Source organism: Juglans regia, chromosome 6 (assembly GCF_001411555.2).
Source record: "Juglans regia cultivar Chandler chromosome 6, Walnut 2.0, whole genome shotgun sequence".
Taxonomy (NCBI): Eukaryota; Viridiplantae; Streptophyta; class Magnoliopsida; order Fagales; family Juglandaceae; genus Juglans; species Juglans regia.
In genome coordinates this window covers 15,966,961-15,981,198 of record NC_049906.1, presented here as the reverse complement: position 1 = coordinate 15,981,198, position 14,238 = coordinate 15,966,961, and the positions used below count along the sequence as shown (strand labels likewise).

Below are 14,238 nucleotides of genomic sequence, written 5' to 3'. Positions count from 1 at the left end.
GTAAAGAGGGAGGATATAGTTTTGTGGAAATTGAAAGTGATTCATAGGTTGTAGTGAATTGGTTAAAATCTAGTGTGTGCAATATGTGGTATTTATGGGACTTTTGGGAGGAACTTCTTTCAAAGTTACAAAGTCTCAATTTCTCTATTAAACACCAATTTAGTGAAGGAAATAAAGTAGCAGATTTTTTAGCACAACAGGAAGAGGCTAGCATTACACGTACATATTTGGGTATGGATGGGATTCATAGGCAACTGTGTGGAATTCTTCACTTAGATAAAATTGGTTTGCCCTCTATGAGGTGTTAATTTATATTTTGCTTTGCTAATTTTATTTTGTCGTTTATGTAGTTTTTGTTTGGTTTTGTTTCCATGGTTTTATTTTATGTAGTTTAATGTATAGGTGGATTTATTATTGTTTGTCTTTTGATTCTTGAGATGGTTTTTTTACTGATTATTTGTAAATCCCTAGTGTTCTGCCAGTTACCACAATATTCCTCTGCCATAAGTGAGGGTCATTAATAAAATTGGGGTACCGTTCTTTTAAGGAAAAAAAAAAGTTTACTCAAAACATAACCAAAATTCTTTGAACAAGATGTCCCTATTAATGGTCTTTCCACATCAGTATTTATAGTAAATATTTAATTATAAAAAAAATTAACAATAGATATAATAGGAGCCCAAAACAAAGTAAAAAAACCAAACGTTTAAAATCCAGTTACTACCTTGTATGCCATATCATACCATAATATTACATATTATTTTTAGTGTCTAATTACATGTTATTATACTATAGTATTATGTATTATTAATTTATTATATTAGACTTATTTCTATATAAGTGTCTAACTTATTTATATTAGACTTATTTCTAGTGTCTATTTGCAATTTATTATATTTTAATAAACAATCTCTAGAGACCATCGAATTTGAGGATTTTTTTCTTTAATTTTTCAATGTGCACTTGCTCAAAATTCCTTATCGAGGACCTTCTTGGATTAGTCGAGACGTTGTTCTTGGACACCCGATTCCAGTAAAAGAAATTAATATTATACATTATTAATTTATTCAATACTAGTGTCTAACTTATTTATATAATTGATTATATATGGTAGTAATACTATGTTGTTTACATATACTAAAATATTATTAGTCTATTTATATTATAGTATAAGGATATAATAATTAACTCATACTAATATATTATTGAATTTAACTATGTAAGTCCTAATTATATAACTATACTAGTATATACGATCAATATATAGATAAATACATATTTTCATAACATATGTGCAATATCGGATTAGGAGGGCAAAGTTGGAGTCGGATTGGATCGGAGTTAAAGTCGATTTGGCGACATCTCTGATTCCGACTTTGGTTCCAACTCCGATTCCATTAAAACGAAATCGGTACAAAATCAAATTCAAAGTCAAATTTTCATATTTTTTATCATCATCCCTACCCAATACCAATACCCATGTATGGGTTTCTTTCACCTAAAAACTGAAAAGATTAAATCTGTATTTGGATGTCGAGGTAATCTCAGATAATCTGAGTTAAAATGTGAATAATAATATTTTGTATTTTATTGAGATATATTTAAATGTAAATAAATTGATATATGTATTTAAATTTATGAAATAGGTTGAAATTAATTTAACTATTTTATAAATTAAAAAATAATAAGTTCCATTGATTAGATAGAGATAAGTTAGGTTGTGTTTGGATGTTAAAGTGAGTTGAGTTGAGTTGAGTTGAGATGATAAAATATTGTTAGAATATTATTTTTTAATATTATTATTATTTTAAAATTTAAAAAAATTAAATTATTTATTATATTTTATATTAAAATTTAAAAAAATTATAATGATAAGTTGAGATGAGTTTGAGATCCAAACGAAACCTTAAAATTGATTTTAACAACCGTACACACCCTGAAGACATTCAAAACACGTGCTGCTTATGTACGTTCGAGACACTGCTACGTCGGAAGAAGGGTCCAAGGTAGCAAATGGAACACTAGATTTGTATTTGTGCGCTTTCGAGTTGACTGCTTTCCAACTGCGGTTTGCTGTCCATTGCGATGGACCTCTCTCTCACGCTGAGATTCCGACCCCCGGAACTCTATCTTATTCCCGGAAAATCCACCTCTCCGATCTACTTTCCCGGAAAGCAATATCTACCCATTATTCCCCGTCTCAAGACGAACCTAGTGACCACACTTTCAACTCCAAGGCCTCACCTTGTTCTTAAGGCAAAAATAAGGTCACCACTGGAAGGCGTAAGTGAGGAGATGAATGCGATCGCTTTTCAGAACCTGGATTTCGCTCCCGCTAGAAGACGTGTCCGCTTGGCCTTCGTGGAGGTCCAACGGCAGCTTGATCATTGCTTGTTCAAGGTTGGTTTGGCTCCATCCCAATCCTGGCTTGATCTTTGGAGCTTTCTGTACTTTTTGGATTTTTATGTTTATATTATTTGACTAATTCTTTGTTGCTACTATCGTTTTTCTATTTTCCGGCGAATGTCAATTGGTTTTGACTGGTGGGTAGATGGCTCCTACTGGGATCAGAACAGAGGAGGTAAGCAATCCTAGTCCGAGATTGTGAAAAAGTCTTATTTTCTAGTAACTTGGACCCCAAAAACAAAAGAAAGAAAGATCCAATAAAGTGACCTGAATATATATGAGGTTCAAATGCTTGTTTTCTTATTGATTTCACAATTTCCCTGGCAACTAAAAGGGGGCTCAGTTTAAAGCCTAATGAGGTTGTAGTTATAGTATTTGTTGTGGGTTTGTAGTGGTACGAAAGGAACTCGAGGGGAATGGAAATTTTCTGTAAAAGCTGGATGCCAGAGCCTGGTGTTCGCATCAAAGGCGCTTTGTTCTTCTGCCATGGATATGGTGATACTTGCACATTCTTCTTTGAAGGTTTGTGATCACATTCGGATAATAATGTGGAATAGCACCATGCCTTTTATTTCATTTTTCCTTTAATCCACTCTCAAATGTGCAAAGTGAATTTATTGTGATGAATGGTGAGTTTTGAATTTCAGGTATTGCCAAGTATATTGCTGCATCTGGATATGCTGTTTATGCTTTGGACCATCCTGGTTTTGGCCTTTCTGAAGGGTTGCATGGTTACATCCCAAGCTTTGATGAATTAGCTTATAATGTAATAGAAAACTATTCAAAAATCAAAGGTGCGACACTCTAAACTTGTCTCAGAATCTATATTGTCATCTTGAATTGTGTTGTCAGAACTGTGTTCCTGATTGGGTATCATGTTTCAATTGGAAAGGAAGACCTGAATTGAGAGGGTTGCGCTGTTTTCTATTAGGACAGTCCATGGGCGGAGCCGTTGCTCTTAAAGTTCATCTAAAGGAACCACGTGGATGGAATGGAGTCATTCTTGTGGCCCCAATGTGCAAAGTAAGCCCATCTCTACTTCTTACTGTTCATGTTCAATAGTTTAGTGAAATCCATGCTAGTAACTTCTGAAATTGTAGAAAATCTATGAGCGTTATGAAATTACTTTTTATGATACGTAAAGTGTTATTTCATTCGAATGTGAGGGAATTCTTTATTTTGTAAACTAGTCAGCTAGTTTTGTACCTAATTCACATGTCCAGACCTGGTTGATGGGGAAAATGAAATTTATGGTGGCTGATTCATTGTTTTGTGAGATAATGATTAAGTATCCATGTTTATATATGCCTATGAACATCTGGTAAACAATTAGTGATGTGCAGAAGCCTAAAAGAAGCAACCTGTGAGTATGTTTCCTGCAGGTTTTCACGTTGTGGTTGCTAGGTGATAGTTATTTTGGGAGAAGGACCATTGTTATCCATTTGGGGTATGGAGAGACAGTAGACACTACATCTCAAAAGCCCTCTATCCTAGCCAACAAGTTAGGACTCAAGACCAGTCCGTAGACAGTGGTGGTATTACCTGTACTTCTCTTTGGGGTGGACTGAGTTCATATGGGTCTCCTAACCTTCTGCATGTTAAATGTAGAAAGACTTCAGTGTTTGCGTTTGCTGTTTTTTTTTTTTCTCCCAAGAGACCTTTTTTTTGTCGTCTGAGTGGTTTGGTACTTAGGTATGGAAATTCCGCCTTGGGTAGATGGGCTGGCGCTTGGGTTAACAATGGCAATGCTGAATTGTCTTTGCATTTTGACATGGGAGAACTTTATGGAGCAGGATTAATTTTTTTAATCAGTGACCAGATTTTTGCAGTTTTAGAGATGTTATAGTTGGGTATGGATAATCCACCTTAGGCAGATGAGCTGTCCCTTGGATTAAGAATGGTGCTCAGAATTGTGTGCCCATTGTGACGTGGGAGAGACTTTGTGCTGTAAGATTATTTTCTACTCAATCCGCTATAATGTCGCATATATTCTGATATATATGCTAAACATTTGTGTTCTCTAGATATTTTCCTAGAGCAGGGACAATGAACCGGCCAGAAAATTACTCATCATTAATTCTGAGAATGTGTATGTATATCTTCAGCAATTACCCAACTAAAACAAAACATTTGATGGAATTATAGAAGATTGTTTTGTGTGCTTTACATCACATTTTTTGGCCAAATACTGCACTGAGTGATGGATAGTGATCTCTGTGTGCCTGCAAGTTTGGGGAAAGGGGTTCAGGAAGTTACATGGCCAAATTTTGAATCTGGTCCAATTTACCGTCATTCACGTACTGAAAAATCTGCTGACTTTGAGTCGCTGCTCAGATTGCAGAGGACGTGAAACCTCCAGCTCCAGTTCTGAAAGTGTTAACCCTCATGTCTAAGGTCATGCCAAAAGCAAAGCTCTTCCCTCAGAAAGATCTAGCTGAGCTAGCCTTCAGAGAATTGAGGAAAAGAAAAATGGTTTGCCCTTTATTTACTCTCTTAATATGAATGCACGTGTATAGTACATAATCTGCAAATGCTTTGTTGTTGTACATCAATATGGTTCGAGTACTGCTTAAACATTCAGAAGTATGCTGACCAATGGATCTCAGAAAGATAATGAACCTGTTAGCAGTGCAATGTTGGATGAAGCGAAACTTTTACATGTCTAACTTTAACTCTAAAGTATAGTGTTAATTATTACTTTTGATAAGTGAAGTATAGTGTTAATTATAATAGCATTTAAGCCCAGATGTAGAGGAAATTGAGATGGAAATAATCAGCTAGGTTGAGGGTCAATTGAATAAGGTGAAAACTTTAATTCATAGGATACAAATTGATGTTTTATAACTTTAGATAAATACAACAAGAATTATCAATCTTTCACTTCGGCCCCTGCATGATTTATGTGATGACGGCCTATGATTACCATCAACATTCTTTTAACTCCAGCATTTTAATCAATTAAACCATTCTAAGAACCAGTCATTGTATCTACTGACTAGTATCTGCTGGTTTAGATGTTACTAGTTTATCTATTGTATTTCTATACTGTAGGCGGCCTACAATGTGATCTCTTATAATGAACAAACGCGGTTGAAAACTGCAGTGGAACTTTTGAAAGTGACTAGTGAAATTGAGAAACAAGTGGAGAAGGTTAGTTTCCTTTTGTGTTTTCCCATGCCCATTATCATTGTCATTATCCTGGAGAGGATGTTATTCCATCCGTAGTACCTCAGTTATGCATATGGGTTAATTCTGTATCGAATATATTTAAACAAATCTGGAGCAATTGCAGGTTTCATCTCCATTGCTGATTCTTCATGGAGCTGCAGACAAGGTGACAGATCCGTTAGTAAGCCAGTTTCTTTATGAGAAGGCCTCTGCGAAAGACAAAACGCTAAAACTCTATGATGATGGTTATCACTGCATTCTGGAAGGGGAACCGGATGACAGAATATTTAGAGTCCTTAACGATATTGTTTCTTGGCTTGATTCTAGGTGTTCCCTTGACTAGGCAATATGCACCAGTTCATCCATTGTTATTTTCTTCTGCTGTACGCTGCCATGCGACATGCAAATCCTTTTGTTGGAAGACTTTGGGCTCACACACATTGACAAACACAGAAAGGAAGAGAGACTATAGAGGGAAGTGGAAGAGAAGGAACATTTTCTATTTTGTTACTCTTGTCACTATTGGTTAGCAATGGACCGATGGCGAGACTATATGTAGCCTTCTCAAGCCCCTTGTAGCTCCATTCATATTCAATAAAGCACCTTACATGCATCATCTCTTCGGCACAATCACAGTGGCTGTGTACAAACCATTTGCATGAGATGCGCAACAAACGAAATTTGGTTTGGATCAATACCAAAAAATATACCGAGAGAAATGTTTTGAAACCCATGATTATATAATCACTTAATAGTTTATACCCTAAAGTCTGTAGGGGTGCTATCTGACTTATACGGGTAGGTAGCTAGCCTCCCCAACCCCATATTTGCCTAAGTGGGGTAGCTATGTAGCCCCCCGCCACCACTCCCCACTTGCAGAACCTGTTGGCGGGTAAAAATTACCCAATCATTTTGCGCTTCCTCCAAAGACCCACGAGGATTGAAGGAAATAAAATATCTCAAGTCTAAATAAATTAAACCCAGTCCATCAAATGGGGCTTCACTAGAAGGGAAATAAGAAGATAGATGAAGATGAGATAAAGAGGGAACAAGAAAAAAGAGTGTCAGAGGAAAAAGAAGGAAGAGACCAAAAAGAAGAAAATGAGGAGAAATGAAAAAAAGCAAATTAAGCATGCCAACGAGGAGTGGAATAAAGTTGTCATCTCTCACCACTCCCAAGGCGAGGAATAAAAAGGGATTGGACTGTAAGAGAAAGAGGCTTCTTCAACTTGAACTTCTTCTTCTTTAGTTTCTTCAACCTCACAACGAGAGCTCCAACAGGAATATCTCATCCGCCAAATAGATCTTCAACTCCTACCGTACAATGAGAAATGGGAGGCTATGAGAGACTGTAAAACAATCTTATTATAGTGGATCTCCCCTCCCCAAACGTTCGTGAACATAGGCATTATGCCGAACCACGTAAATCTATGTGTCTTCCTCTCCTTTATTTTACTGTATTTATTTTCCATTCACAGCCATAGATGTATGCACCGACGACGTATAGCCACATCGAACCACTGCTAGGGGCTCCAAATCACACCGATCGAGCCACGAATCGTCATAGTGGGCCGGGAATGGCTTTTTCTCCCCTTCTTCCTGTTGTGTGATTTTCTCGGCATTAACAGATGGTGTCATCTATGTGATCTGAGTTACTTTCTACATCAGAAGTGGGAGAAAGACAATTTTTCGGCGCACTAAATAATCTCCAAATGAGCAGATGAAATTTTTCCAGATAAGTATTCTTGGCCTTTCAACATTTTTTTTTATGAACAATGCTGTCATAAAAATGGGTGAGTGAATCCTTTCTCGCCCAAGCTACTCACCACTTAAGCTGCAGATGCTCAGTGCACTATGAAAAAAGAGGGGGGAGTAAATGGGTTAGTACTGAGCACTTAAGTGCACAGTGCGTAATAAACACCCAACATGCCACTATGCAAATGCACTACATGTGTCAGGCATGGCACTGTGCACTTAAGTGCACAATGCCATGCACGACAACTCGACGGGTGCACGGTGTGCACCCAGAAGTGGCACAGCCCCGTCATGGCATGACCGAGGGGGGGCATCGACAACCACCATATGGACCGTCGACATCGTCTGTCTCCTCCGGGGTTTTCTCCGACCAACCCCCACGGGGGTGGCTTCACCATGCAAACCACGTGCACAGGCTCACACGTGGTAAAAACTACTCGGCGGCCATCAGGTGGAAAGTCGGTGTCCTCTGTCGCCGCCTGAATGGCCCTCGCCCACGGTGGCTATGTGCACGCGGCCTAGTGGAGGCACGAGGACGTGCCCCCGAGATACATCTCAGGCACACTTAGTGGGCCCAACGAAGGAGATCGGCAGCCACCACGAGGGCCGACAACGTTTTTTGCCTCGACCAGGGTGGTATCTAGCGATGGAAACCGTGCACGCCATGCATGGTGGGCAATGGGTGCATGTTGCCCCGTGCACCCTAAAAGGAGCCCCACTTCCCATGGCTCTCACAAGCTGGCAAGCAGCTACTCTCCACCAGCAAGACCACCGGCGATCTCTATCTTCGATGGGGTACCCTCCAAGGCAATGTAGTGTGCTGCCTGGCTGCCTAGTGGCGAGCTCGTTGCTCAGCCATGCAGTGCATTGCTCAGCCACCTAGTGGTGGGCAAGTTGCTTGGCCATGCAGTACATTGCCCGGTCACCCAATGGCAGGCAAGTTGCTTGGCCATGCAGTGTGTTGCCCAGCCACCCAGAGAGTCCCTCAACCGCACAGGTTCCTCGACCAAGCCTGGCAGGCAACACCCTACCCAACCAGAAGTTGACCGGCCCGAGATCTTGCTTGGCCACCCAGTGGTGGGCACGACCTCTCACCCGGCCAGTGACAAGCATCTCGCCTACTTGCTCCTCGCCCACTTTCCCAGTCTTGCCTTTATTGGCTTCCCCGACCACTAGCTTCTCGGTCCTGGGTTCCTCAGTCAGCACTATCATGACCCTCCTCGACCATTGGCTTCACGGTCCTAGCTTTCTCAGCCACTGGCTTCTCAACCCTGTGTTCCTTGACCTCTGTCAGCTGCTCACCCATGATCTATGCCATGTTGCTTGGTCACCCAATGGTCGGCACCCCTTTGCTCGCCAACCACTGGCGCGCACATCCTCCTCAACCATGCAAGCATCTTGGCCAGTCAGACACAAGTTTCTTAATTTGTTGATTTTCGTGCTACAAGTCGAATCTCTTGATTCGCCAAAAAGTTTAGGCCGGGCACAGTCCTTAGACTTGCCCAGATGGCCAATCGGACTTAAGTTCCTTGACTTGCAAATCTTTGCACTACAAGTCAAGTCCCTTGATTCGTCACGAAATTTAGGCCTGGCACAGTCCCTGGACTTGCCCAGATGTCTAGTCGGATACAAGTCCCTTGACTTGCTGATCTTCATGCCACAAACTGAGTCTCTTGATTTGCCACGAAGTTTAGACCCAGCACCAATCCCTAGACTCACCCAGACAGCCAGTCGAACACATATCCCTTGATTTGCCGACCTTCGTGCTACAAGCTGAGTCCTTTGACTCGCCACGAAATTTAGGTCGGGCACTAGTCCCTAGACTTGCCCAAACGGCTAGTCGAACATAAATCCTTTGACTTTCTGACCATCGTGCCACCAAGCCAAGTCCTTGACTCGCCACGAAGTCAGGCCAGACACAAGTCTTAGGACCTGCCCAGATGACCCATTAGACACAAGTCCCTTGAATTGTTGACCTTTATACTACAAGTTGTGTCCCTTGATTTGCCATGAAATTTAGATCAGGCACCAGTCCCCAGACTTGCTCAGAGGGCTAGTTGGACACAAGTCTCTTGACTTGCCAACTTTCGTGCCACCAAACCAAGTCTCTTGACTTTCCCCTAGACAGCAACACTAGCACAACATCTTCCCTAGCAAACACCGAGTGTTACACTCGTGCCACAACAACCGCCTCAAATCTTCATCCCACACCAGTAAGACAATTCAGGTTTGTAAATTTCGCACTTGTGATTGGAGATTATTTACAATAACTGGTTTGACTTTTGCAGCACTGTCAAACATCTCCTACTTAACATCCCATCGAGGGTCACAGGTGAGTCGAGCCTTATGGTGGGTCGTCTTGCCTCACGATGAAGTGCAGATCCAATCTTTTGACTGCCCGACATTACTCTTAAGACGATATCTCCTTCAGCAAATGTTGAGTGTTATACTCGTGCCACAACCGCCTCTCCCAAGTTATCTTTGGCAAGAAGTCAACAAACAGGAGGTTCGGGACCGCCAGGCTCCCCAGGCACCCAACAGGCAGGTAGGTCATTCGACTGCTCGATCTTTGCACTCCAAGATGACCTTCGCGCTCACACTTGATGCGGTCTAGCCAGCCTCTCGCTTATCTCGCTAAGACGAAGTCTGCACTCACACTTTATGCGGTCGAGCCTATCTCCCGCACATCTTCCTTTAAAGCCGAGCTCGATGTTCACACTTTACACAATCGAACCCATCTCTCGCCTAACCTCGAGTGCAAAAATCCATATGGCTTAATGTAGGCAAAACGGAAAATTGGGGACCACCTCCCGAAATTTGTTTTTCTATGGGTTGCTAGAGATTTCTACATTTCTGTTGCGTATTCTATCTTAAAGATTCTTAAGGTCCTTTTTGGAAAAAATTGCCTTTAAGAATCGCAGAGTGGATAAAATATCCCATGCCCAAATAAATTAAGCCCAGCCCAGCCCAGTCCAGCCCATCAAAAGGGCCACACTAGAAGACAAATAAGAAGAGAGAGGAAGAAGAGATGAAGATGAGACAAAGAGGGATAAGGAAAAATAGAGTGTCAAGGGGAAACGAAGTAAGGGAGGAAAAAGAAGAAAAAATGGAGGCAGGAAGGAAAGCAAGTCAGGCATGCCGATAAGGAGTGGAATACAGTTGCCATCTCTCACCACTCCCAAGGCGAGGAATAAAAAGGGATAAGACCGAAAGAGAAATGGGCTTCTTCGACTTGGACTTCTTCTTCAGTTTCTTTAACCTCATGAAGAGAGCTCCAGTAGGAATATTTCCTTTGCTAAATAGATAATAGACTCCTACTATATAGTGAGAAATGAGAGGCTACAAGAGACTAAAAAAATCAAATTATAGTGGATCTCCCATCTCCAAACGTCTATGGACGTATGCATTATGCCGAACCACATAAATTTGTGTCTCTCTCTCTCTCTTACTTTTCCTGCATTTATTTTTCATTCACCGCCATGGATGTACGTACCAATGAGTGTCGCATAGGACCAATGTCGGGGGCTCCAAATCACACCAATAGAGGCACAAATCGTCATAGTGTGCTGAGAATGATTCTTTCTCTCCTTCCAACTTGTTGTGCGATTTTTTTGGCATTAACAAGCATGGTTCTCTATCCTTTAGAGTATTGTATTAGAGAAGAGAAAGCCAAAGAAATAGAAGTATATTAATTTAGAAAGTTAAAGAAAAGTGTTGTCTGCCAAAAACAATAAAAATAATAAACTCACAATTCTTTTCACAACTATGTTTTTATAAAAAGATTTTTTATAAAATAACTTATAAAAATATTATCATTTTTAAAAGAGAGCTATCATAATAATAATAATATAAAAATCAGATTCTTCGAACTTAAGAAAGTTAAAAAATTAACATTATTCCTAAGGTTGGTTGTGGTGACAATATGTTCTTGTTAAACTGACCACGTTGATCTCATAATTCATTTTGTAGTGATGTTGCCCCTAATTGGATCTAGAGTAGCGTAGGGTAGCGGGCCTTTGCATTCGGCCTGCCTGCTCCCCCATCCCTATCCGGCCTCCACCTAGGGAGAGCAGGGGCACCCGCTTGCATGCTATGAGGTGTCGGGGGACTGGGCTTAGGCTAGGCCCAAGCTTGGCCATGTTTTCACCCGTTCGCCTAGCCTAATACACACACACACACAAACTATTTTTTAATGAAACGAGGTCATTTTGTCTTAGATTTTTTTTTAAAACCCTTCTCTCTCTCTCTCTCTCTCTTGGTGTCTTTATTTTGCCCGGTAGACGATCTCATGGATTCTCTCCCTCTTGCAATCACCCCCACTCTAGGGTTTGGGGACCCTTCTGCTCATGCGGGGGCGGAACCGGGGGTTGCCCACCTGTGGGGTGTGGGTAGCACCCCTAATCTAGAGGGGTGAAACTTTTTCATCTCAAGATTAAGGGCTTGTTTGGATGTAAGATAGTTTCATGAATAGTGTAAGAGTGTTCAATCGTATTAATGTAAAGACTTGTAAAAACATTTTAAGACAACGATTTTATATAGTTTTATAAAAGTGATGTAAAAATCTTAAAGAGATAATGTAAGAAAATATGAGAAATTTGTTTAAATTAATAAAACAAAAACATAAAACTTAATAGCCATCCTGGGGTAGCTAGGGCAGCCACCATGGCCGGCCATATTTTTTGGCCGCACGATGACCCAATCTAGATCACTTGTGGTGCTAGGGTGGCCACCTTGTGGTGGCACTACCTTGTATTTCACTATTGTTTTTGTTTTTTGAAACTAGTTTATATATATTTATTTTCAAGATTTTCTTTTGAGTTTTGGGTGAATGAACAAATTTTGAGAACTTCTAGCACTTGAGATGCTTTATGTTTTGGAATGAAACTGTCTTTGATGGAAAAAATATTTGTGTTTTACGTCTCACCTTATATCTAAACATTGCCTAAAATTATATGTGAGTTGAATATCAATTGTTTAAGCTTTGTCTGTTTAATTTTTATTTTAATATGAGCCAAGTTTGAGGGATCACTTATATATACATATGTGTATATATATATATATATGCGCGTCTGTATAAATATATATTATGTTCAATTTGTTTCATTTCTTTTTCAACCAAATTTGAGTTTGCTCACAAATTTTTTATTAATTTAATATTTTGTCAAAGGAAATAGTTTCCATTACAAAATATTCTATAGATTACATTTCAATATTTTATAATTATTTTTTTACTATTTTTTACAAATCATCTGAGATCATCTCACTATCCAACGTAACCTAGCTTCCAACTCAGAAAATTTTGGTGGGATCATAGCTTTGCATTGGCTAAAATCATAAATTGTTGGTAATCAAAGTATCTGCTAAGATTAGGCCTCGTTTGTATTCGTAACCCATCTCAACCCACCTCAACTCATCTCATCTCATCATTACAACTTTATCAAATTCTCACACAAAATATAATAAACAATTCAACTTTTTCAAATTTCAAAACAACTTTCCCAAATTTCCACACAAAATATAATAAAGAATTCAATTTTATTCTACTATTATTCACAAACCATCTAAACTCATCTCAAACTCCAAACCATTATATCTTATAAATGGGAAATGTTAGGGTTGAATGTGGTGCTAAGGGTCGATTTACAACCTCCAATAAATGTGTGACACATACGGTTTCTAGCAAATGATTAATAGAAGTACTTGTAGGCAACAAATTCACCTGTATAGCTCTTCTCCCGATCTCTGTTTATCCCCCTCTCTCTCTCTCTCTGAGATTTGAATCTTGCCCCCTCTCTCTCTCCCCCGAAGGTCTGATTCTCGCCCTCTCTCTCTCTCTCTCTCTCTCTTCAAGTCGAAGCAATCTCTCTTTTTAACTCATTTCAACTTGCTGTTATTTCAAGGCATTTTTAAGCATAATCTATTTAACTTACATTTAGATATTTGCTTTACTAGCACCCCCCTCTCTCTCTCTCTCATTAGGCATGTTGGCCACTGACTTCATAATATTGTCTTTGCCATTAATTTTCATCCCGAAGTAGGAAGCTCTTGACAGAGCTGATAGTTTTTGCTCATGAAATATTTTATCATTCATCATAATGCTGAAATTTCCATTTTGATGGTTGGGACATGTTTGAGATGAGAGAGAGAGAGAGAGAGAGAGATTGAAAGGGAAGGGAAAAGGGGGGGGGGGGGGGGGAAGGGGAGAAGACAAAAAGGAAGAAGAAAGAAAGCGAGAAGGGAGAGGAGAGGTCAGAGGAGAGCACAGAAATGAAGACAGAAGGAAAATGCTAATCTCAACTCGTATTTACTGTAAATAACATAAATCCCCTACGTGTCCATTTTTTATTGGGGGTGAAAAATGTAAATTCACACCACGTTCGATTTGAAGCTTTTTTTCCTTTTAAATTAGTTACATATTTGTATATGAATTTTTGAGAATTAATTTGACAAACCTTTTTCCATCAAGCTATAATATCTACTTCGTTTATAAATTCCAATAAATTAATTTTGAGTTTTATCATAATTCACATATCTATTTATTTCAAGACCTATATTATAAAGATTTGAAAATCTACTGCATGGAAAACATGATTCCTTCTTATATTTTCATGGAATTTAAAATTTTCTTATAGAATAAAACTAAATAAGCACATGCAAAATTAAATAAATTTATATAGTAAAATGATGATTAAACTTAAACTTACGTGACAATGTAATATGTCATATCTATTTTATAAATAAAAAAATTTATAATCCACTTCAAAAATTACGTTAATTTGATAGTTTATATTTATGTGAATTGTTTGCAAATGAATATTTGTCTAAAAAGGTGGATTAATTTATTAAAAATAAATAAAATAACTAAAACAACTGTAGTATATAGTTCATTTACCGCCGTACATGAGAGTC

At 39.1% G+C, this 14,238-nt stretch overlaps 1 protein-coding gene across 2 annotated transcripts; it reads left to right on the top strand.

The window, feature by feature from the left end:
• The first annotated feature begins 1,996 nt into the window (after positions 1-1,996).
• LOC108986192 (caffeoylshikimate esterase-like) lies at positions 1,997-6,190 on the top strand. Of its 2 annotated transcripts, none has more exons than XM_018958726.2 (8): positions 1,997-2,400; positions 2,552-2,581; positions 2,799-2,928; positions 3,054-3,200; positions 3,338-3,429; positions 4,741-4,878; positions 5,458-5,556; positions 5,699-6,190. In XM_018958726.2, the coding sequence occupies exons 1-8, from the start codon at positions 2,086-2,088 to the stop codon at positions 5,915-5,917; spliced, it is 1,170 nt and encodes a 389-aa protein (XP_018814271.1). In that variant the 5' UTR covers positions 1,997-2,085; the 3' UTR covers positions 5,918-6,190. The 2 variants fall into 2 exon arrangements, with proteins under 2 accessions (XP_018814271.1, XP_018814270.1); XM_018958725.2 differs by having other exon boundaries at positions 3,299-3,429.
• Positions 6,191-14,238: the final 8,048 nt, after the last annotated feature.

Excerpts from the sequence above, each read along its gene's own strand:
- LOC108986192 (XM_018958725.2), top strand. The coding sequence starts at position 2,086 with ATGGACCTCTCTCTCACGCTGAGATTCCGACCCCCGGAACTCTATCTT. Across the intron at positions 3,430-4,740 it reads TTGTGGCCCCAATGTGCAAA|ATTGCAGAGGACGTGAAACC; the intron begins GTAAGCCCATCT and ends GTCGCTGCTCAG. Across the intron at positions 5,557-5,698 it reads TTGAGAAACAAGTGGAGAAG|GTTTCATCTCCATTGCTGAT; the intron begins GTTAGTTTCCTT and ends GAGCAATTGCAG.